Below are 25,805 nucleotides of genomic sequence, written 5' to 3'. Positions count from 1 at the left end.
GTTAGAGATACCCACATATATGCAGCTATTATGAAAGGTACTATTTCCTTGGTTTATTCCTCAGAGTGCTTTTCGTTTTTGTCAAGGAAGGATACTGATTTTTATGTGTTAATTTTCTATCCTGATACTTTGTTGAAAGTGTTAATCAGATGTAGACATTTCCTGGAGGAATGCTTAGGGTCTTTTTTGAATAAAATCATATCATCTGCAAATAAAGACACTTTGACTTCTTCTTTTTCTATTTGTATCCCTTTGATCTCCTTCAGTTATCTTATTGCTCTAGCTATGACTTCAAGTACCATGTTGACTAGGTATGGAAAGAGTAGACAACCTTGTCTTGTTCCAGATTTTAGTGGAAAAACTCTGAGCTTCTCTCCATTTAAGAGGAGGTTGGTTGTGGGCTTGCTGTAAATATCCTTCAGTATGTCTCTTGTATCCCTAGTTTCTCCAGGACTTTTATCATGAAGGGATGTTAGATTTTGTCAAAGGCACTCTTTTGTTTTTGTGTCTCTGTTTTTATCTCTAATTTTATTAATTTGGATCTCATCTCTCCTTCTTCTGGTGAATTGCCTAATCATTTGCCAGTCTTGTTGCTTTTCTCAAAGAGCCACTCTTCATTTCACTGACTCTTTTGGTTTTTGGTTTTAATTTCATTGATTTCAGTCCCCAGTTTCATTATTTCTTGTCATCTACTTCTTTTGGGTGTTATTCCTTCTCTTTGGTCTAGAACTTCCAGGTGCGAAGCTAAGTTGCTGATAGGAGATTCTGCAGTTTTTTGGTGTTATGAACTTGTGAAATTATGCTATGAACTTGCCCCTTAGAACAACCCTCATTGTGCCCCATCGGTTTGGGTATGTTGTGTTTTCATTTCGTTCAGTTCTGAAGAGTTTCATATTTCCTTCCTGATTTCTGTCTTGGCCCATTTTTCATTCTCTAGTGAGTTGTTCATTTCCCATGAATTTGTATACTTTCTGCTATTTCTAGTGTGGTTGATATCCAGCTTTAATCAGGGGTATTCATATAGGATGCAGGATGCTATTTCACTTTTCTTCTGTTGGTTGGGGCTTGTTTGTTTCCTAATATGTGGTCAGTTTTGGAGAAAGTTTCACAAGCTGCTAAGAATAAAGAATTTTCTTTAGCATTTGGGGAGAATGTTCTGTAGATGTCTGTTATAGGTTTTTGATTTATGATGCTATTTAAACCCAACATTTCTCTGTTTAGTTTTTGTTTGTATGGTCTGCCTATTGACGAGAGCAGGGTATTGAAGTCACCCAATATCATTGTGTTAGGTTAATATGTGATTTTTAGCTGTAGTAGTGTTTCTTTAATGAACTTGGCTGCTATGGCTTGGTGCATAAATATTTAGACTTGTAATACCCTCTTGGTGGATTTTTCCTTTAATGAGTATGTAGTGTCCTTCCTTATCTGTTCTGATTACTTTTGGTTTGACTTTTACTTTGTCAGATATTAAAATAGCTACAGCTGCTTGCTGCTTGGTTCCAGTTGCTTGGAATACCTTTTTCCTTCCTTTATGTTAAGGTGCTGTCTGTCTTTGAAGGTGAGGTGGGTTTCTTGGATGCAACAGAAAAATCAATTCTGTTTTCTAATCCAATTTGTTATTCGGTGTCTTTTTATTGGGGAAATTGAGGACACTAATATTGAGAGTCATCAGTGTTATTGATTTCTGTTATTTTGATGTGTGGTGGTATGTGTCCTTCCCCAAACCTCCCTTGATGTTCTGTTCTGAGATTATTTATCCCTTGAGTCTTCTTTGGTGTAATTAACCTTCTCTTCAGCCTGAAGCTTTTTTTTATTGACTGGATTGGTGTACAGAAATTTGTTAAATGTGGCTTTTCCATGGAGTGTTTTATTTCTCTCTCAGTTGTGATTGAGAGTTTTGCCTGGTATAATAGTCTGGGCCTTTCTGCTGTCTCTTAGAGTTCGTAGAACACTTGTATAGGCCTTTCTGGTTTTTAGAGTCTCCATTGAAAAGTCAGGGGTTATTCCAGTGGGCCTGCCTTTATATGTGATTTGGTTTTTAACTCCATGTAGCTTTTAATATCCTTTCTTTGTTTTGTACATGTATTGTTTCTATTATTATACACTATGGAGAAGTTTTTTTTTTTTGAGCTTGCCTGTTTGGTGTTCTATATGATTCTTGTACCTTGATAGGCACCTCTTACTTTAGATTAGGGTACTTTTCTTCTATTTTTGTTCTTTTATTGAAAATAGATTCTTTTCTCACATAATATACTCTATTACAGTCTACCCTCCCTCTGCTCCTCCCAGTTTCCCCATCTCCTCTCCCGTCTGGATCTACTGCCTTTCTGTCTCATTAGAAAAGAACAGGTTTCTAAGTGATAATAATAAAACAATAAAATATAGTATAAAACAATAATTATCACACCAGAGTTGGACAAGACAAACAAACAAGAAAAAGAGCCCAAGAGAAGGAACAAGGTTCAGAAACCTAGTTGTCAACACACTCAAGAATAAAAACACAGAGCTTGAGAGATGGCTCAGTGGTTAAGAGCACTCATTGCTCTTCCAGAGGACCCGGGTTCAACTCCCAACACCCACATGGCAGCTCACACCTGTCTGTAACTCCAGTTCCAGGGGAACCCGACACCCTCACACAGACATACACACAGGCAAAACACCAATAAACATAAAATAAAAAAAATAAAAGAAAAAGAAAAAACCCCACCAAACTGAAAGTCATAATATGTACACGGAGGGCTTGGTACAGATCCGTGCAGGACTTGTGCATGATGCTCCGGTCTCTGAGGTCATATGAACTTGGAGATTTAGAGAGCCTTATTTTCTTGGAGTCCTCCATCCCTTCTGGATCTTACACTCTTTCTATCTGCAGTTCATCAGGGTTCTCTGAGCTTTGAGTGGAGGGATTTGATGGAGCCATCCCATTCAGGGTTGAGTGTCTCTGCATAATCTCTGTATAATGTCTGACTGTTGGTTTCTGTAATTGTTCTTATCTGCTGTAGAAAGAAGCTTTTCTGATGATGTTGAAAAAGCCAGTGATCTGTGAGTATAGCACAATGTCATTAGGAGTCACTTTTTTTTTTAGACCAGTAGTATTGATTTTACCCTAGACTGTCTCTGATTCTTGATTGCTCAAGCAGTGTTGGGTATGGGTTCTATCTCATGTAGCAGGCCTTAAAGTCAAATCAGATATTGATTGGTTCCCATAAGGTTTGTGCCACCATTGCCCTAGCGTATCTTGCAGGCAGGACACCATTGTAGAACAAAAGGTTTGTGGCTGGCTTGGTGTTGAAGGTTTTCTCTTGGTAGCACGCCAAGTACCTTACTGTACCAAATATGCTTGGTGTTGAAGGTTTTCTCTTGGTAGCACGCCAAGTACCTTACTGTACCAAATATGCTAAAACATAGGAATGAAGGCTCTATGTAGGTACCGGCTTGACTTCTCCATGTTAAATGAGTTGTGTAGGTATTATGTTTAGCAGTTGGGCCTTGCTGTCTGTTTGTGGAGAGCAACCTATTTCTCTTGGCAACAGCTTGGGTTGTTTGGAGATCCCCTTGGGACCCTTTTGGCCAACACTCAATTAGATGTAACCCAATCCCCAACCTGGAAGCTTCATTTGCTTACAAGAGATGGCCATTTGGGACTGAGTCTCCCAATTATTTGATGATTTCATTTAGATTGCCTTCATATATGTATATATTTTAGGAACCTTCTACTATATAATCTACCCCTCAAATGGTTTTTACTTTTAGCTGTCTCTCCCTATATTCTCTTTTTCACCCCCTGCTTCTCTTTCTTACTTGATCCTCTGGTTTCAGCCCCTCCCTCCATTTATAGCTGTTCTATTTCTCTTTTCTAATGAGACCTATCTGTACCTTCTAGTTCCTTACTCTTCCTATTATTGGTTCTATAGATAGTAGCCTGATATCATTGACTTAACAGCTCTTAGTTATTAGCACACAGCATGGTATTGACACAAAAACAGACATGTTGATCAATGGAATTAAAGACCCAGACATAAATCCACACACATATGGACACCTGTTTCTCTCTCTCTCTCTCTCTCTCTCTCTCTCTCTCTCTCTCTCTCTCTCTCTCTCTCTCTCAATAAAGAAACCAGAAACACACAGTGGTAAAAGACAGTATCTTCAACAAATGGTGCTGGTCAAACAGGGTGACTGTATGTAGAAGAATGTAAATAGATCCATACTTACAGTTTTGTGTATAACAACTCCAAATGTACCAAAGGCTTCAACCTAAAACCAGATACACTTAACCTTTTAGAAGAGAAAGTGGGGAATTGTCTTGAACTCATTGGTACAGAAAAAACTTTCTGAATAAAAAATCATTAGCACAGGTACTAAGATGAACAATTTAAGGGGCTGGAGAGATTGCTTAGTGGTTAAGAGTACTGGCTACTCTCTTCCAGGGGACGCAGGTTCAATTCTCATCATCCAAATGGCAGCTCACAACTGTTTGTAACTACAGTTCCAAGGGATCTAACACTCTCACACAGACATGAATGTGGACAAGACACCAATGCACATAAAATTAAATCAAATCTTTTAAAAAGATCAACAATTAATAAATGGTTCTTCATGAAATTGGAAAGTTTCGGCACTGCAAAGGACACCATCATTGAGACAAAGCGGCAGCCTACAGAAAGAAAGAAAGATTTTTTTTTTTTTTTTACACCAACTACACATTTGATAGTGGGCAGTTATCCAAAATTATAAAAAAAAAAAATCCCTTGAAAACTAGATATCAAGAAAGCAAATAACCTAATTTAAAAATGGGGTATAGATCTAAACAGAGAATTCTTAATAGAAGAAATTCAAATGCCTGAAAACACTTAAAGAACTATTTAGCATCCTTAATCATCAGGGATATGCAAATCAAAATTACTTTGAGATTTTATCTTATCCCAGTCAGAATGGGTAAGATCAATAAAACAAGTTACAGCCCATGCTGGCAAGGATGTGGAGTAAGGGGAACATTCATTCATTGCTGGTATGTCTTAGTTAGGGTTTTTTATTGCCATGAAGAGACACCATGACCATAGCAACTCTTTTAAAGAAAACATTAAATTGGGATACAGTTTCAGAGGTTCAGTCCATTATCATCATGATGGGGAGAATGGTGATGTGCAGGCAGATGTATAGCTGAGAGTGCTATATCCTGCAGGCAACAGGAAGTTGACTGGCTGTCACACTGAGGGAAGCTTGAGCAAAAGAGATCTCAAAGTCTGCCCCCACAGTGACACACTTCCTCCCACAAGGTCACACCTCCTAATAGTGACACTTCCTGTGGGGGCTATTTTTCTTTCAAACCACCACATGGTGAGAGTATAAACTTGTGCAGCCACTATGGAAATGAGTGGGGCACTTCGTCATGAAGATGGGAATCCTCTTACCTCAAGATCCACCTCTTCCACTCTTGGGCTTATACCCAAAGGGTACTTCATCCTAACACAAGGACACTTGCTCAACAATGTTCATTGCTCTATTCATAATAGCAAGAAATTGAAAACAACCTAGATGTATCTCAACAGAAGAATAGATAAAGGAAATGTGGTACATTTACATAACCGAGTATTGTAGGAGGAGGGGGCTGCTTGTTTGTCCCACTGCCCAGTGTCTGGCCGCCCAGCTAGCTTAGCCCTGAAATACACAGAAACTGTATTCATTAAATCACTGCTTGGTCCATTAGCTCTAGCTTCTTATTGGCTATCTCTTACATCTTAATTTAATCCATCTCCATTAATCTGTGCATCACCACGAGGTTGTGGCCTACCAGAAAAGTTTCAGCACATCTACCTCCTGCCGTGGATCCATGGTGTCTCCCTGACTCTGCCCTTCTTTCTCTCAGCATTCAGTCCAGTCCTTCCTGCCTACCTAAGTTCTGCCCTATCAACAGGCCACTGCGGTTTAGTTATGCATTAATGGTAATCACAGCACACAGAGGGGACTCCCACATCAGAGCATTACTCAGATATTAAAAAAAGACATCATGAAATTTATAGGTAAATGGATGGAGCTAGGAAAAAATAAATTATCCTGAGTGAGTGAGTTATCCCAGACACAGAAAGGCATACATGATATGTATTTACTTATATGTGGATGTTAGCTGTAAGTCTATGATTTAAAAAAAACAAAAAACATTTTCTTTGCTTTTGACTTGTGTTTCTTCCTCTTCATCTGTACTCATGGTCTTTCTATAGTGTCCCTGATTTCCTGTATGTTTTGTGTCTAGATATTTTGGGAGGCACGGGGAGAATTTAACATTTTCTTTCTGAGCTATCCATTTCTTTTACTTTGTTTTCAAGACATGAAGTTGTCTCTTCAGTGTCTTGTAACCACTTGTTGAGGCTTACCTCTGAGATTTTTGTTTTACTTCCAAAAGTTTTAATCTTCAGTTTGGGTTTCCTTAATGATTCTATTTCTTTGTTAAATTGTGCCTTCACACTATGATGTTTGAAGTCATGATGTTCTTGACATAGATAGCTGCTGTCTCCTCTGTTGGGTGGTGTTCTGTTCCTTGGTTGCTGTTGCCCACTCTGGGTTCTATCCTAGTGTGCCTGTGGGGATCCTGATAGAGAATGTGTCTGTGGGTGACCAATTGTCACAGAGGACTGGAGATGGGGTGGAAGGCAAGACTGGAAGGGGTGACAGGAAAGAACTAGGGGACTCTAGGGCTGGATCAAGAGGTAGAGTCCCTAGGGGAAGGAGGAGAGCTAGACTCATGGGCTTCTGTGGGCAGGCTGCAGCAGGATTGAGAGAATGTGTGGAGAGACGGGAACGGAGGACAGGAAGGGTAATAAAGGTTGCCGCCCTGAGTCCCAGCCTGGTGTGGCCACTGGCATCCCTTGTGGAGAGTGGTTCTGCCGGTCAGTCAGGGGGTGTCACAAATATAGACGGGCTAGATGGGCTGAGAGGCCAAAACATGCATTATTAAGGATATGGTGGTTTGGGTTGTTTTTCAAATTATCTTTGAGGCTGTTGATGACTCCAGAATTTTCTATTAAGTAGGTGGTAGCCACAAAGCTGACCTGATTTTTCAACTCATTTTCTATGAAAAAGAAACTTTTGGGGATTCTGTGCTTTACCTGTTTTGGTTCTAGCAGACAAAATTATAGGGTATAGGCCTGCCATTTTAGCTGCCTCACCCTGCTAACGTGAACTATTAAGCTGTGGTAGGAATCATGTTTTAGGAGCATGGGGGGAAGAAAGGAAAATTTTGATTTTTTTTTTCTCCTAAGACTTTAAGTGAAATAACCAGTTTTTTCCTCTAGTCTTGTCTGTTCATCATACTTGACACATGGTTACCAAGAAGAGGCAAGGAGTGGCTATAACTGAACAGGGATTTCTAGCTTCCGTGTTGTGCAGAACAGGCAGCAGAAGCACCTGGGCAGGGTGACGTAGGTATTGAGTAAACACCTGTGGAATGATGGTATCTAATAACAGATGTGGTTTCCCCAAGAGCATGAGCTCTGCTTCTCTAATTGTGGTACGTTAGCTTTGAGAAGTAAGACTGTTTAGTTATTTGTTCAACCTTCAGAAGGGAATTAAAGCAGGCCTATTTCGATCCTTAGATGGTTTTCAGCATTGCCTGAGCAATTTGTTGGAATTATGCTATTGGGCTCTACCCAAAGCAGCTGACTTTGAATCTGCATTTTAGTAAAATCTCCAGGTGAAATCAATGTGTATTAAAGCTGAGAATATGATCTTGTAACACTATAGCTTATGTGTTGCTGAGCAATATGTACATATTTAAATGAACCCAGATAAGCCCTGTGCATATACAATATTGATTCATAAATATGTAAATGATGTTAGTCAAACATTTACAACATGTCTGTTATACATAGGCCAATGATGGGTGCCAGGAGTTTTCAGATGAAGAAGGTTCATAAAGCAAAGCGATTTCTGAAATTTTTCATTCTTGGGTACTTTCTGTATTGCACACAGGTAAAAGAACAAACAAAGGCCATGTATATATTCATCACAGTTGGCAGAAATTAGTCTTTATTGTTATAGTGAAACCCATTACGTTATATGATAATTTTAAAATAAGTTGAAAAAAATCAGAATTTGGTTTTTTATTTTCTAGGAATCTTAACAAATTCAGGGCACATAGTAACTAACTGCTTAGCAAGTATTTCTATTTTACTCAGCTTGAGAGTGAGAATCATATTGCATAAGGAAAGAAGCTATACTTGACCATAGAGAACCTGAAGTGGAGTTAAACTTTAATGAATTGTTCTACAAGCTTTCCTATTAGGAGAGAGAGAGAGAGAGAGAGAGAGAGAGAGAGAGAGAGAGAGAGAGAGAGAGAGAGAGAGAGAGAGAGAGAGAGAGAGAGAAAGAGAGAGAGAGAGAGAGAGAGAGAGAGCGGGAGGGAGGGAGGGAGAGAGAGAGCGGGAGGGAGGGAGGGAGAGAGAGAGCGGGAGGGAGGGAGAGAGGGAGAGGGAGGAGAGGAGAGAGAGATTACTTAGTATTATCCCTAATTAATGGTTAACTGGTATTGGCTATAAAATAAATGAAAAAGAAAGAGAACCAATTGAATATATGCTACAAGGCAGCTATGACCATGTTGTGTGCTTATACTGGTACAAAGTAAGTAATATTCCAAATGCAGAAGGTAGCTTCTTGACTTTGTCCTCTAGAATACTTTTAAAATATAATAATTGTTGTGTTTGGCAAGAGAGTAGTATTCTGTATCTTTGGTAAGAAGTTGACGTTTAACAGAGAAGAGGGCAAGAGCCCCTGGGTGAGAAGAGTAATGAAGGCTGAGATTGATGCTGAGTAACTGCAAGGCAGTGTGTGATAACGCTGAGTGACCTAGGGGAGTGACAAGCAGGCAAGTGATGATCAGCAGGTGCATCCTTACAAGTCCCAGCTGCTGTCCTTGCTAGTGTCCTCATTGTTTTTTTCTAAGCTGTTCATTTACCCAGAGGAAGGAAGCCAAGAGAATCCAGCCCTATGCAATTAAGGTTATTTTTCCTGAATCAATCTGACTTTCTCAGGAGTTTAGCACTTTGACTAGGAAATGCTGGTCTTGGTCCTGACAGGCCCCTATTACTGGCAACATTAAACCCAAGAGCTTCTGGGCATTTGTGCCTGGAGATGCAGTAGGAACTGATGGCAGGAAAGGAAGGATGAGCCAAGCAGAGGACCCTCTTATTCCTGCTGGGAGAAACCCAAGTGGTGATGTTGGAAGGCTTCCTTCCTCATCCTCCTGGGCCACCCAGAATCCTGGCAGGTGCACCCACATGTGCTTCTATTTCCCTGGTTGTTGCTGCAAGTATGTGTCTAGCCTGCTTGTCACACTCTCCTGGACCTCTGTGATCTGTAAAGAGAAGGGCTGACTTATAATCTTCTTGATGTCACTGTGGTGTTGAGCTGAACATGATCTGGGAGGACTGAAGCCATGGAATGAGGGAAAGCAGAAAAGAATCGTCTATTTTCCTCTCTTTAGTTTCTTGGGACAGTTTGTCCAACTAATGTTAAACACTGCTTCTGGCTATGTGCATCGTCCAGGGGATGTGTTGGTAAATATGGCGGTTGGTTCCTGCCCTCTGGACGCTCACACTGGGTGAAGGAGGCAGGTGATAGCTGAGCACTGCCCACAGTCCCTTGAGATTATAGCTTGAGAAATAACGCAATAAGGACCTGGTCACTGGTGTTCCTTGAAGAAAGTCTACTTAAACTGTTCTCAGCAGAAGTTTTGCATATGTCTGTGCTGGGAATTGGACCTTGTGCCTGTCTACTAAACATACTTGACTATATCCTTAGTGCTTCTGTGGATAATTCAGGGTGCTTATTGCCTTGTTTTGAAGTTTCCTATAAACAAGCTGTTATTGCGCGCAAAAGAGAAATTGGAATGCATATTCTTTCACTCCTCCCCTGGCGTGTCCATGCTATTGCTGCTAATTGCTGTGGTGGTGTCAGCTTACAGGCTGCCGAGCTGGGACCCTTCCTACCCACCTTGGTTAACTGTAGAGGGACCTTCCTCAGGGCCCAGGATTGAGACTTCACTGCAGCCATCCTTGTGTTCTAGGCTTCTAATGGGTACTATTTCAACCACCATATTCTCATTATACTACAGACAAACAGCACATGAAAGTCACGGGTGTCCACGGTTGATATATTTTAGATTTACTTTACTAACTAGCTTTGTCACTCGTGGATTTAAGATAAAAGAAAGATAGGGAGGAAATTGAAGTGTCAGCTGGGGTGGCAGGTGGTGGAGATGTTTGTGTGAGGGGGTTGGGTGTCACAGTTGGGCCCTTGGTGTCAACTTCTCCTTTGGGAATAGAGGACAGGTAAACTCCCTCGACTGCCAGAGATACAGTGCCTACCTAGGAGGTTGAGGGGTGAACCTCAGGCAGGGAGGGCCATTGGAGAGCCTGAAGCCGCTGTGGGATCTTTTTTCAGGCCAGGCACATGGAATTTACATTAGTTCCTGAGTGTTTATGAATTTGTTCCCAAAACAAAACAGAAAGCTGTTTTCCTCCCCAAAGATAATTACAAATATAAAGATAGACACATCTTACAAATCACTGAGAGAGCTTGTTTTGTTGTCTGCCAGCTCTTGCATTGGCTGTGAGGTGTGGTCAGGCCACGCAGATCTTACACAGGTACATCTGCTCAGCTAGCAAATGTAGAAACTTGAGTCCTTACTGAAACACTGATTTGAACCATCTGTTTTCCCGGAGCTAATCAAGGCCTAGTTGAGAGAGAGCCTGATTGTGGTGGGCAGCATGAGCCTCAGCTAAGTTCTGAGTTGTGCATTTGTAGCCCCTGTCCATAAACACCTTCATCCACTGTCCTCAGCTTACATGTACCTCAATGTGAAATTCTCTGTGGTTATTTTTTTTAAAGGGAATAAGAGACAGTTCACTGTGGAGCCATTTTGAGTGGCCATGGCCCGAGAATGTAGATTTCGGTTACCCCACATTCCATGTTCTATTGTGGAAGCATTTCATAAAGCTTTATGGTTTTACAGGACAAAGTCATAAATCAAGCCAAGTTTAAAAACATTGGTGGGTACATCAGAGAGGCAGATACAGTGAGATGAGGGAAGCTTTTCTGTAGGCTCAAGATGCTCTGAAGCTAGTGGTCTGCTAAGTTAGTAGAGTCCAAAGACTTTTATCCTTTTGTCACGGTGTTCGTTCCAGCAGAGATGGACAAGGAATGGCTGTCTCTGGGGCTAGAACAAGCCCAAGATAAGGAGTCATGTTCTGTTGTCAATCTGCCCATACACACTTAAATTTGTAAAAGGTAAATTGTGGGCACCAATATAATAAATATTGTTTAATTTAAAAGTTATCCTATAGGGCGTTTTAGGTATTAATTAAGTCAAGAAACACCAATACTTAAGGTATAAATGACCATGAATATTATTGTAATTAGAGATTAATGTACTTTGTATAATTTGCATAAAAAGAATAAATTCAAATATTTGGGTATTCCTAGTTAGAAGAAATGGAATTAAAGTTAAATTAGAAACTTTTTTTTTGTGTGTTAGCCAAATTACACTGTATAACAAGAATATGTGCACGTGTGTGTTTATAAAGACAATGAAAAAATCTTGACTCTTTTGATCATTAGGGTTTTTTTTTGGCTTTTGTTTTGTTTTTTCGAGACAGAGTTTCTCTGTAGCTTTGGAGCCTGTCCTGGTACTAGCTCTTGTAGGCCAGGCCGGCCTCAAACTCAGAGATTCTCTTACCTCTGCCTCCCGAGTGTTGGGATTAAAGGCGTGCACCACCAGTGCCCAGCTTTTGTTTTTGTTTTTTGATACAGGGCTTCTTTGTGTAACCTTGGCTGTCATCCATATTTATGAATATAACATTCAATTTTGTAGCTTAATGAAATCTTATGACTCTAATAAATGTTTTATATAAACAATTAGCATTTTAAGGTTTTTAAAACATTTAATATATCTAAAGATATTATGTAATAGGTTTTAAGATGTTTTAAGGGTACCCAGATTTATAAAGTAACATGTATTTATTAGGCCTTAATATTTAATCATAATATTGATATTCAAAGATGTACACACATATGCCGGGTGGTGGTGACGCACACATTTAATCCCAGCACTTGGGAGGCAGAGGCAGGTGGATCTTTGTGAGTTCGAGGCCAGCCTGGTCTACAAGAGCTCGTTCCAGGACAGACTCCAAAGCTACAGAGAAACTGTCTCAAAAAAAAAGCCAAAAACAAAAGATGTACATTTTAACTGAATATACCAGAAACTAATAATAATAATTTTAGTACAGAACAAACATAAATTTTAAAAAGAGGAACTGAAGTGGCCATAGTTTGTTAAAAAAAAAATCTGACACAAATAACATGAAAACAAAAATCTTACAAGAACAATTATAGACACATATGACACCATTGCATGAAATTAGGTGCACTCAGTTTAGAAAAGAAAAGGGCAGAAAGTTCATCTCTATTTCTTTTAAGATGAGAGAAGGGCTTATTAATACAAGGGATCAAAGTAAAGTTAGTCATATAGACTTAAGGTTCCTGCGTCTTTAAATGGCTTGGGGGACTGTTATTTTCCTGTGCCTCACCTGCATTCTAGGAGGTAACTTGGAGGTCAAAAACTGTGCCAAGTCATGTCTGGCCACCCTTCCTTACAAGCCAATTAAAAGAAGCAAAAGTGGGAAGCAGAAAAATAAGATTTATATGGTTACATTGAGAAGGGGTGGGAGAACAAAGAGGTCCAACAAAGCCTTGAACTTCATCTTTAGGGTCCTGAAGTAAGATCAAAATTTAACTAGAGGGCCAAGGATGTGCACACACTCCAAGCAGACCTGGTCAGAGTGCGGTCATGCCCACTGTTGTCTGATAATTATTTATTTATTTTATTCTCATCCTATACGGTGATTTGACAAGTTATTAGTACTGTATATAAGGAATACAGTAAAGGACCCACCAAAATGGCTGCTCAGCTGTACGCTTCCAGTTCAGTGAGAGACCCTTGTCAAGGCTATAATGCAGAGAGAAGTAGGGGACGACAACAGGACATTTTAATTGGACATCCCAAATGACCTCTGGATGTGTGTACACAAGCGCACCCATCTGCACACTTATGAAACACACACATACACACACTTACTCTAATAAGATAAAGTAAAATGATGACTTTGGCAGTTCTGGTTTTTGTAAGGGAGTGGAAAATCCTGTCATTCTGCTAAAGGAGCATAGCAATAGAGTGACTCCTGGTGACATATTCCTGTAGCCATAGGTCAGTGCATGTCAACATCCATGAGGGAAGCTGCTTCTTGCAGTAGATGGCAGCTAATACAGAGACCCACAAGTGGACAACGTGCAGAGAGTGAGATACTTTAAGAGAACGCTTTTTATTCTTAATACCACCACACAGTGAAGTAACTCCTATGTTAGTTTTCTCTGGCCGCTATAAGAAAGTACTACCAAGTGAGTCACTTCAACGGCAGGGCTGTCTGTCTTGCCTCCCAGCTCTGGAGACTGAGATCTCTGGGGAGGGGGTGGGGTCCTATGCAACTCTGGCTCCTTCTGAGGGCTGTGAGGGAGCCTGAGCTTCACTCTCCTCTGACTTCTGGTGGCCACCTGGGCTCAGCCTTAGCTCTGGCTGCACCTCACATGCTGTTCTTGCTGTGTGCATGTCTGTCTGAATTCTGCTCTTTCAAAGACTTCAGTGATGCTGCATCTTTGCTAATTAAACCACAACTCACTTACAAATAAAACCACTGTGTACCACCATAAATTTCTATGTTTTATTTGCATTTAAACTGAGGTCTCCTTTAGCTTCATATAAAGAAAATGACCCCACAAGTATTTTCAACACTGGTAGCTTCCATTATGCTTCTTGGACACTTGGAGTAAACCCCCCAGTAGTTCATTTGCTCCATAAATTCTGAACCAATATACTTTTCAGCACTGGTGTGTGTATTTGAATGTCTAGCAGTGGAAGGTAAAATCTTTCTGTTTTCTCTCCAGCTCAGAAGACATTGCTTTCTTCTGTTTAAGTTGGGATTTGAGTGGGATTAAGAGAGTGGTGGCCAAAGGTTTACACAGCACAAAGTAGAGTCAGTCTTATGGCCAGCACAAGCCAAGACTCCAGCCTTTAGGATTTGCCATGTCTGAGGATGTCTTTCTTGTGTATTCATTAAAAGGGCAACTTAAATACTAGGTGTTTGGTTGCAAAATTGCTGTTTTTCCTTTGTTGCAAGTGTGGTTTAAGTGAACTGTTTGAGGAGACAATGGGATGAACCTAGCCACACACTTAGCTCATTAGACACTCCTGAATCGATGAGAATCATTGTTTTGTTAATTTCATCAACATGTTCATTTCTTTCAGCTCCATGTTCATGCATGTCTTTTAACCCGGAAACAAGAAGACTGTCCATAGGTCTAGACAATGGTACAATCTCAGTAAGTACAAATAAGTAAGATTTCCAGTTGAAATACTTGCCCTCTTGTGGAGTGTTATGAACTGTGATAACAAGTTATCTAATAGTTTTTTCAAGTATTCAGTCATTTTCTGGCTAAGCGAGTGCCTGGAGCACAGTAAGTTATGTGAGGGGAAGGTTCTGTGCCGGGAGAGGCTATCTTTACTTATGTGCCGTGGCTCAGCATGCCCTGCTGCTTTGCTGGATGCTAGGCTATGGACCTAGCAGGCAAAGACAGTAGCTGTGCATGTCTGCATCAGTGAGAGGGCGTGGACCTGCTGTACTGTGATACTGAGCGTACACCGGCTGTGACATCTGAGTGTTGGCAACAGACACATAAGGGAAATGCTTTTTCTTCTATCTGCATATCTGATCTTGTGTTTTGATACTCTGTGTTCTCTTGACTTTTTCTTGTTGTCTCAGCTCTGTTGTAACAGGAATAGAAAGCTGTAAACTTGAATGAGCTTGTGAAGAAAGTACAGATAAAGGTTTTGGAACTAGATCCAGATCAATATTAGACCTGCTGGTTATAGGACTTGAGAGAACTGAAGTGCTTAGGGGCTGGACATTTAGGTTTTATCATCTTGTTACTTACTGACTTTCATCTAGAATATTGACCAGTAGCAAGTGTGATCTGGCCCTTTCTTTATTGAATAAATTATTCAAGCCGGGTGTGGTGGCATATACCTTTAATCCCAGCATTCATGAGGCAGAGGCAGGTAGATCTCTGAGTTCAAGGCCATTCTGGTCCACAGAACAAGTTCCAGGACAGCCCAGGGCTACGGAGAGAAACCCTGCTTTGACTAAAACAAAAGATGATCCAGGGCCCTGGGCGAGAGAAGCTCTGCTTTGGCACTTGTGAGCTGAAAGTCCTACACTGCGATGCTGTGAACTTTGTTACCCGGGTACTGGGCAGGAGGAAGCGGTATTATAATCAGTAGTTCAGGGTTACCCTTGCTTATATAGTGAATTAGAGATCAGCCTTGGCTCTGTGTGGTCTGTCTCTAAAACAAACAACCAAACAAAACAAAAGCCAACAAAAATACACCTCTGAAGGTTATGTGTTAGAGGAAGTTTGGCTCAAACAAGAAGGGAAGCATCAATCTATATTATTGTTATTACTGTGTAAGAATAAATGTAATGCATCATATATGGATTTACTGTTTGGATCATGGTTTTCCTACATATGTGTGTATATACTTTGTAGAGGTTAAGGTTGCATGTTTTCCTCAGTCACTTTTTTAAAATGATTTATTGATTTGTTTATTTATTTTTGGTTTTTCGAGACAAGGTTTCTTTTTTTAAATATTTATTTATTTATTATGTATATAATATTCTGTCTACATGTATACTTGCAGGCCAGAAGAGGGTACCAGACCTCATTACAGATGGTTGTGAGCTACCGTGTGGTTGCTGGGAATTGAACTCAGGACCTTTGGAAGAGCAGGCAATGCTCTTAACCTCTGAGCCATCTCTCCAGCCCCTCCTCAATCACATTCCACCTTATATTTTGAGACAGGGTCTTTCACTGAACCTGGAGCTCACCAATTAGAGTAGCCTGACTGACTAGCAAGTCCTAAGGACCCTCTTGTCTCTGCCTCTCTAGCGCTGGGATTTTATGTGTGTCCTGCCTTTTTTGGAAGGCAGGGACCATTGGTGTCAAAGTATGTCCTCATGCTTGTACAGCAAGCACTAACTGAGCCATCTCCCTGGCCCCACCATATTCTTACTGCATCACTTTTTGTTAGTTGACATGGGTTGAGGAATAAGAACTAGAAATTTATCAAATATTTCCCCTGTATCAGACACTAAGCATTGGCACTCTGCTTCATCCCTGCTTTACATTAACCCTGAGGGGTGGGCAATGTTCCTCATGTCTCAGGTGCAGAGAGCGAAGCCTGGAGAGCGTACATGTTTACCCAGCCCGGAAGTGGCCGACTGACATGGGTGTCTGTCCTTGGACCTGGGAGTCATTTTCTCAGTTTGTGAGTCTGTCTCCTTCCTAGGCTGTGAAAGCTTCCAGTTTGTGTTGAAACAGTTCCTTGGAACACCATAGTGCTTTGCTGCATGTGAGGTGAAAAAAGAGAAGGAATTTGAGCTCATCTCACCAGGGCATGAGCATCGAGTTCTGCTCTGTGCCATGATGTTAATGTGCTCTCAGTTGACACTGGAGCAGGTCCTGTGTTTATATGGTTAGCTTAGGCTTATAGATGTCCACCCAGACTCCACTTCTTGGAATCGCCAGACTTGTATTAAGGAATCAAGTAGAAAATCTAAGTAAGATTGGAGCTTAGCTTACTCAGAGGGTGCTCTTAACATTTGCAAAGCTGAGAAGGAGGGAGGGAGAAAAGAAGGAAGGGAGGGAGGGCAACATGAATGGACACCAGGGCTCAATAAGTAGAAGCAGAATGTGCTCTTGACAGTTTGAGGGAACTTAAAGCATCTTTGTCTTAATGCAGCTGAAAATCTTATAAACTTTGGCCTTCTTGCATATACTGTTCTGAAGAGATTCATATTTTTCAAGTTAAACAAACAGCTTCCTGAAAATGTCAGTTTTCTTCTGTTTCATTAGTGGTATTCTTCAGGTGGCCCAGCTTGATGCTGTGTCACATGATGGGACTCACAGTGGTGTGTGTTTTCACAGAAACCCCAGGGGCAGAATCTGTTTTCCCGGTAACAGGAGATACCCAGGTGGACTCTTGAGCCTTCAGAGGCTTCAGGGGAAAAAAGGTAGTTAGTTGTCTTAGGAAAGCGCATTTCTTTTTCAAGTGAAAGAGAAAAATTATGCCTTTGGAAATAACAGTATTTAGCATCCTTTAGAAGTGACTGGATATCATTATAGATGTCATCATCCCCCAAGGCCATGTCTCCCTACACTGAGAATGCACAGGACAGGGCACTGTTTGTAGTGACCCATATTGCAGCAGTCCCTTGTCTGCATCTGGTTCTGCAGTTTCAGTTACAGGCAGCTGTGGTCTGAGACAGTAAGCAGAAATTCCAGAAATAAAGGACTCCCAAGTTTAATCATTCTATCTTAGTTGTAATTGTTAATCTCTTATTGTGCTTAATTTATAAATTAAACTTTATCATAAGTTCATAGTGTGTATAGGAAACAAAACAGTTCTGTAGGGTTCAAATCAAAGCAGTCTCATAGGCATCCATTGGTGGCCTTGGAAGGCAGGCATCCTCTATAGATATGAAAGAGAACTGACCCTTCCTGTGGGAGCAAGATGAGTCATGAGCAGCAGTAATACTCTAGGTATTAACACCTAGCCTGCTCCTTTGCTAGGGCTGCCAGAACAAAGCATCACTAATTGGATGGCTTTAAACAACAGAATGCATTTTCTTAGTTTCAGAAACTAGACATAGAAATCAAGATGTTAGCAAGGCTGTGCTCATTCTGAAGCTGGCATGGGAGGCTCCTTCCTTGCTGTTTCCTGGCCTCTTGGACTAGCTGGCAGCGCTCCATGTTCTGTGGCTTGTACATTCATCACGCTTGTACTAACCTGTGTCCTGATGTCATTTCCCATCTGTGCATTTATCTTACAGGATGCCAGGCATTGAGCTTAGTCACTGCTAATGCAGTGTGGCCTCATCTTAACTTGTTCCATCTTCACATCTTAACCTACTCTGTTTCTGAATAAGGTCATCCTTGGAGGTTCCAGGTGACTTTGTGACTCAGTGTTCTCTTGCTGTGTTCTTCCAGAGTTGCTTTACGTGAGACATGATTTATGAAGAAATAGCCAAAAATGTTAAAGAGGATGAGCCAAAATTCCTCTTGGGAGAGAGAAAGATCAAAATTGGAAAGAACATTCTTTTGCAACTAACGCTGCCCTCTTCTAGATAAGTGGCACATTGGGTAGGTCACAGGTCAGGACAGTGTGGCTGAGCTGGTCTGCCTGACCCTGGGGTAGATTTTCCAAGTATTGTTCCAGGCAGATTTCTTCTTACCATAAGGGCAGTCCGACTTCTAAGAGTTGTGTACAGTGTTTACTAGGGCATTGGGAGCATTTGGCCAACACTTAACATGTTAAGTCATTGTTTTTAAAAGAGGAGGGAAGAAAATGAACATTTATCCTGACAAGATGCTTTGAGTAGATTTTGATTATTAGTGCTTGCCATGGATTATAATGAGCCCACATGGACTACACCCCACCCCACCACACTTATGTGGTGAGGTCATGCTGTGTGGTCATGACTGGCGTCAGCCCACGAGTGCTGAAGGAGCCTTGACCTCTGCTCCTAGCTCATCCGCAGCGCTGCTCTAGCTGGCAGCTGAGGCTGCTCTCTGGGTGTCTAGTTTGACTGAGAGCAAAGACAGTTCTAAAGGAAGCCCCCAGAAGTCTTGTGTTCACAGAAATGTGGAGCTGGAGTCTTCAGGGGCTTCCTTCAGAATGGTTGTTCTTGCAGTTACTGTGCTGCCTGATGGCAATTACATCATCGCAGTTTTTTCCACCACAAGCCATTGTCAGGGCTGGTGAGGTGGCCAGCTGGTGGACTCCTGGTCACCTGTCATCATGACCTGGGCTTGAGTCCTGAGACCCACGTGGTAGAAGAAGAGAACTGGCACCCAAAAGTTGTCTCTGACCTCCAAACAAGGCACAAACATGACCCATGCGTTTACATGCACATGTACTGCCCCAATAAATAAATAAATAAACACCATTTATGAGTTTTGTTTTGTTTTTTTTTTAAACACGCTGAGCTTTCAGGTGAGCTCTTTCAAACATAAAGGTAGCCATGTTCTCCTGCACTTGTGCTGAGTTATAGTGAATTTAGCACAGGTTTTAGAGCTTCGCTCAAGAGGAAATGGTTCTAAGGCACTGGCACACCAGAGGCTTACTATTCCCCCAGGAGGGTTTTTAATCAAAGAAAACTGTGGCGGTTACTGTACCTTTGGCATTTGTGTGGGTGATGGACTTTTCTGGAACCTCTCAAGACCATACCTTCTTTCCTAATGTTTTCGTCATCCCTGTAGCCCTTCACCTTTTGTCTAGTGCCTTAGTGTCGATGTGGATCTTGGTGGAGCAGGAGTGAGTGGATTTAATACCAACAATGTTCTTTGACCGGAGATTATTTTCTAGTACCTGCATTGTAATTGGGGATTTTTTTTTTATTTGTGTGGGTTTTAGGGGAGGCAAAATCTTATCATATTGCTGAATTTGGCCTCAAAGTCTTGATCCTCCCACCTCAGATTCCTGAATGTTGGGCCACCATACTACCCTGTGGCTGTAGAGTTTTAGAAAACCTTTGTTTGAGACAGATTCTCATGCAGTCCAGGCTGGCCTTGAACTTGCTCTGCATCTGAAGATGGCTCTGACCTCCTCCTGTGTCTGCCTCCTGTGTTGCAGGATTACAGGCATGTATGGCCAACCAACACCCGGCTCAAAAGCCTTCTTGACCCAGTTTTAAGACTGATTCTGTAGCATGAATACTTACAGGAGCACCCCCAGATTGTCTCGTAAACTAGGTTAGAAGGAGGCCCTATAGTGTTCAGGATGGGTTAAAATGATTTACACAGTACGTGCGGGAGTTCTGTTAGCCAGGCACCACAGCTCACCTGTGTTTCAGCAAGGCCATTTCAAGGATATGATGAGTAGGTGGCCAGGGACTTTCTGCTCCTCATCTTAAGACTGCACCCTAATGATTCTTCCTCCCTTGGTTACTTCTGGTTGGCTTGGAGATTCTTAGAAACAAGAACTGAAACATTGTAGCTCTCAGCTGCTTCCCTCCTTATGTTCTCACTTCTCAAAAGAGTTCTTTACAGTCACCGTGGTATAGTTCCTCACTTGGAACTTGTCTTAGGGTTTCTACTACTGTGATGAAACACCATGCCCAGAGAGCAAGTTGGGGAGGAAAGGGTTTATTTGGCTTATACTTGCATGTTGTACTCTACCATTGAAGGAAGTCAGGACAGGAACTCAACCAGGCCAGGAACCTGGAGGTAGGAACTGATTCAGAAGCCATGGAAGAATGCTGCTTACTGGCTTGCTCCCCATGGCTTGCTCAGCCTGCTTTCTTGTAGAACGGGACCACCAGCCCAGCAATGGTAATACCCACAATCAACTAAGCCCTCCCCCGTCGATCTAATTACAATGCCTGCTGGCTTATCTACAGCCCGACCTTGTGGTGCATTTTCTCTGTTGAAGTTCCCTCTCCTCAGATGACTTTAGCTTGTGTCAAGTCGATATAAAACCATCCAGCACAAAATTCAAACCACTGCAGTTGGCCTTCTAGGACCAGCAGCCTGCTTGGATTACTGATACTGAAGGCCATGTGGACCCACAGCGTCTGACCTTTGCAGCAGTGTTTGCTGCTTCTCTCTGGAACTGGCACTGTCGGGTTCTGCCTTCTCACGCAGCATTCCCTGCAGTATGTAATAGCATTACTTATGGTTTCGGCAATGGCCTCTTTGTACATCCTTAAGATCTGCTGGTTTTCTTCTGTCCTCCAGCTCTGGTTCAGTATTGGAGTTGGTCCACATTTGCTCTCAGCCTTGGTTCTTTTCTCTCTGTACAGCCTCATCTACACAATGACTTCATTTGCTATGCATTTGGCAGAGAGCTTTGTGTTTCTGTCTAGACTGTACTCTAGGGGTTCTGACTTCCTTCCTAATGTTTCTTATTGAATGTTCCAAACGAACCCCGAACTTACCAAGTTTAAAATAAAGCTCATTCTATCACATGCCTGTCCCCAGTGCACCTATTACAGTGACTGAGGCCACTGTGTCGTGCTGCACAAGCCAAGGGTCTTCTCCCTCTTCTTACTTAGTCTTTCTCTAGTTTCCCCCACTTATCAGCTTCCTTTGCCCTCACTTCTCTTCTCCCCTTCTCATTCTTACCCTCCCTCCCCCATCCCCTTACTCTTGTCTTCTCTCTCTCACCTTCTTTAGCTGTCCCTCTCACTGGCCCCTCCTATTTATTCTGACCAACTTTGTTTTCCATATTAGGACTAAAAGGATCTTTATAGAGATGAGTTTTTAATCACCTTTCATGGCTTTCCCTGGTGCTTAGGAGACAGGGAAAATGTATTCAGATAGCCATTGTAACCCTGAAGATCTGGCTCTACCCACACCACAGCCTTGGTTTGTGCCGTGCCCTCTTTCTCAGTATTTCTCCATAGCTGTCTAGTTCTCATTTCTCACTTCATGTTTTTTTTTTCATGGGGTAAGGACTGAGCCTCCCTAGCACCCAGGACTCTTCAACTTTAAAGGCTTTGTCAATGCTCAGAACCAATAAGTGAGTAAGATAATGAATGCATGGATGCATGGATGAATGGATGGATAGATGGGTGAATGAATGGAAGGTTGTTGAGTTGACATACAGTTCGGGACTCAGGCTCTGGATCTGACTGCCTGACTTTAGTCCCAGCTCTCCCCTGCTGCTGCTCTGCCACACTGCACAAGATGCTTTGCTCTCTGCCTCGGTCTTCAGTGCGGATGGTGATTGTATTCATTTTGTATAGTTTGTGTCAGGATGACACATGGAAAACTCCTAGAACAGCCTGTACGTAGCACAGATAAATATTAGCTGTTGCCAATGTTATTGGCGGTGGCAGCAGTCTCTGTAGCCAGTATCCATGAACCTTCAAAAGCCATGTCAAGTGGATTTAGGAGGCCATGTCCAGGGAAGAAATGCCTTAGTGGAAGCATCTTTTGTCTTTGCTGAGTCATCACAGTAATGCTCCAGTAATTTACAAAATGTAAACCACCAAAGAGCTGTATTTTTCTCTAGATGTATTTAAGTTATTGCCATTTCATCCTCATCACCCTCAAAAAGAGGGTAGAAGGGCTGGGCAATTGGCTCAGTTGGCGCATTGCTTGCTGAATCCCAGGCACTTAGATAAAAAGCCAGATGTCATGACATGCCCCTGTAATCCTAGTGTAGGGAAGGCAGAGATAGGCGCTTCTTTGGAGATTGTTGGCCAGCTAGCTATTACTGCCAAATCAGTGAGCTCCAGGTTCAGTGAGTGACTCAAGGTCAAGGTGAGTGGGTGTAGTGTATATGCACATATTTGTGTGTGAAAGCGGGTGTGCATTCTCTTTGAGTACAAAGACAGAGATTAATGTTGGGTAGCTTCCTCAAATGTTCTATGAAGGTTTTGGACCTGTTTGACTGAATAACTTGTTGGCAGGGTTGAATGTGCATTTCCTGTCTCTACATCCTGTGCTGGAGTTACAGGTGAGCTACTACATCCACTGACTTTTACATGGATTCTGGGATCTGAGCTCACAACACAACACGTGCGTTACCCACTGAGTCATCTCCCCAGACTCCTACGGTAGTTTTCAACAATAGGAATCTCAAATAAAATAATATTCTCTGTAGACATAAGATGCTTCATTAGTTTTCACATGGAGTTCATCTCGTGGAGAAATTAGAGCCATGCCAGTTTTCTCCTGTTGCTGTTCAGAGCCCAGCTGGTGTGGTTAATCACCTGTGAAGCCATTCCTCTTTCTAGTACCTCCACAGCAGCAGAACCACGGATCATGTCCCCCAACGAGTCCCCTGACACTTGTTCTGTGCTGTGAAGCTTCAGAACTCACTAGAGCCAGAATATGGGAGGGAGCAGTCATTCTTTCATTCAGAATGGCTGTCAGCTGGTTTTGATCCCAGACAGTCATGAGGGCTTACGTCATCAGAGAACGGTATGGTGTCATGTCTGCCCTGGTCTCTGGGGTTCAGTGCTGGGCTGTACAGTGATCCAGAGTGTTGTAATTAGGGTAGGTTTTCTTTCCAAGGTGTGTTCTTCTTGCTATTTATGTACCCTCCCAACACACACACACACACACACACACACACACACACACACACTAACACACTAGAACGTAGATCTATGCTCCACACCACCATCTCCAGCTCCTCCCTATTACAGATGGAGGAACAGCTGTTCTCCCAGTTGCCAGGAAGTGCTGTACATTTTCATGTTCTAGCAGCATTAGACTTTATCTCAGAGGAGATCGAAGAGAACTGCTCACCACATTGATGCAAAGACCAGCATGACTTCCCCATCAGTAACCATCTCTTTAGAGAGAAGTCAAAAGCATTAGAGCAAGTCTGGTGTAGTGGAACATGTCTGTCTACTTTAGAGACTGACGTGGGAGGATTCTCAGTTCAAGGCCAGCACGGACTTCCCAGAAAAGGGTGGAGCTGGTGCTTTAGCTTTGAGGTTGGACTGGAAGGATGCCTATAGGGTGCTATGTGTAGTGGAGTCATAGTTTGGTATTTAATATGGTTTTCAAGTCTCCGAGTCCCCTCCTGATTCTTCCATTCGGCACTCTGAGGTGATATTCCCTCAGGCTTCCCTCTTGCCTGCTCTGTCTTGTTACTCTTCCCTGTAGCTTCACTGTCCTGTTCTTTCACTCCCTGGGACTGTGCTGTGTGCTGCCCTCCTGAGCCCCAGACTCTGGCTGCAGAAACTGACTGGGCCTTCAACCTTAGTGTCTCAGAGACACTTTAGAGTTAGCCCTTTGTTCCTTGATCCTCCACTAAATGACATCATATAGAGCCCCACCCAGAAACATAAGGCACATCTTCCCTCAACCCCAGAACTGTCTAGTATGTGTTCACTAGATTTAAAATTTTTTCCCATCCCTTACAGTTTTGGCTGTGGCCCATTGCAGTAACCCACTGGATTGCCCCTGTTGTTTGTTGACTCTTATTTCCTCTTTTCCCTCATATCCAAATTTATAGTTTAATTTTACCCCTCCTTAGGGTGTAAGTTCTAAACAACTCAGGAAGAATAAAGTTCAAAGTACTTTCTTATCCCTACTTGTCAATCTACCTATCAGAATTCTGCTACCCAATATCAGATATGTGTGGTTCACATCCATACCGGGAATTTGGAGCCTCATCACTAAAATCAGATGCTAGCCCTCACCCCTGACCCTGCTTTCAGACCTCCCTAGGGCTTACCCTGCTTTTCAGACTTGCCTTGGAGACCCAGAGCAGCGAGAGGCCATCTGCACAGCTTAGTTGGAAGGCTCTTAATTCACATTTCTACCTTAACATTTATGTATATTCCACTTATATCCTTTTGTATTTAATAAAACGATACATGGAGTCACTGAAAGTGTCTGAGAAATAAGAAGAATTTAATATGTGTTGTTCCTTTGTTTTCTCTTAGCATGAGTACCTTCAAAGCAGGGAACATATGCAGTGATATTTCCCATACTCTGTAGACAGCATTGTGAAATTGGATTCTGAGTAATATTTTTTTGAATGAATAAAAAGCTAACCAAGCCAGGTACAGCCTCGGATCCCAACATGCATTAGACTGAGGCAGGAGGATCGAGAGTTCAAGGACTGCCTAGGTTACAAGCAAATGAACAAGCCAGTTACATTTGGTTCCATGCAGAAGCTCCCACTCCTTATACCCTCATTTTTTATTTTTTAAGATTTAGTTTTATTATATGTTTGTGTATATCCATGCATGTGAGTATGGGTGCCCACTGAGGCCAGAAGAGGGTCCAGATATCCAGGAACTGGAGTTTCCAGGTATTTGAGAGCCACCCAATGCTTTTTATAGATGATCAAACTAGAGTAAATGTATCACATGCTCCAACTACTAAGCCATTCCTCTAGCTCTGTATTTGTATTCCTATAATCTAGTCATTTCTTCGAAACAGTGTTTGTTGCCAGTTCTCTGGAGGGCAGAGCCATTGTCTTTCTGTCTTCCCTCCCTGCTTACTAGCGTTCCTGGGAGAAACCCCTGTTACCACTGTGCCTCCGGCACTGCTGCCCCTCATCTGTGTGGCATGAACAAGGTGGCTGCGTACATTTACTGTTGGCTGAGGAGAATCACCCGTGGAATTGTTGTGATGGTTCTAGGAGTGACTCTCAGTCCTTTCCCAGTAATAATTCCTTGTATGACAGAAGTGGTTTTCATTTCAGCAGCAGGTAAACTTTACTTTTTTGACAAACAATTATTTTATATGAAATTGAAAAGAATTCCTTTTTATACAATAATTCGTCATCTTGAATTGAAAGGTTTTTCGTAAGCTTATCATTTTCAGACTAGTTTCCTTATCCCCCTTCCCCCATTTTTGCTGGTTTTGAGGGAGTATGGGATTGTGTGGGTATAACCCTGGCTGCCTAGAACTCTGCGTAGACGTGCCTCACACATGCAGTGATCCTTCTTGTGTTCTGGGGTCATAGAGGTCTGGTAGACACTTTGCTTTTTTTGGGTGCTGTTTTATTAGTAAGACTTGATTTTATTTGTAATTTTGACTTAGTAGTTGTTACTCATATTTTATGTCCATATTTATTTCATAAATAGTGTTCAGGACTGAAAGAGCTGTGGACTTAAAGCCATAAGAAGATTTATAGCAAGTCAGAATGGACACCTTGTCTATAAGTAGCT

At 42.0% G+C, this 25,805-nt stretch overlaps 1 protein-coding gene across 1 annotated transcript in view; it reads left to right on the top strand.

The window, feature by feature from the left end:
- Window positions 1–25,805, top strand: part of Wdfy2 (WD repeat and FYVE domain containing 2) — a 135,668-nt gene that overhangs the window by 54,031 nt on the left and 55,832 nt on the right. The window contains exon 3 of the mRNA XM_038310175.1: window positions 14,354–14,427. Within this exon, the coding sequence (XP_038166103.1) occupies window positions 14,354–14,427 (74 nt within the window). The remainder of the gene's footprint in view (window positions 1–14,353; window positions 14,428–25,805) is intronic.

The sequence above is a fragment of the Arvicola amphibius genome, chromosome 13 (genome assembly GCF_903992535.2).
Source record: "Arvicola amphibius chromosome 13, mArvAmp1.2, whole genome shotgun sequence".
NCBI classification, from domain to species: domain Eukaryota; kingdom Metazoa; phylum Chordata; class Mammalia; order Rodentia; family Cricetidae; genus Arvicola; species Arvicola amphibius.
Note: the sequence above shows the minus strand (reverse complement) of the source record. Positions and strands in the feature narration are given on the sequence as shown.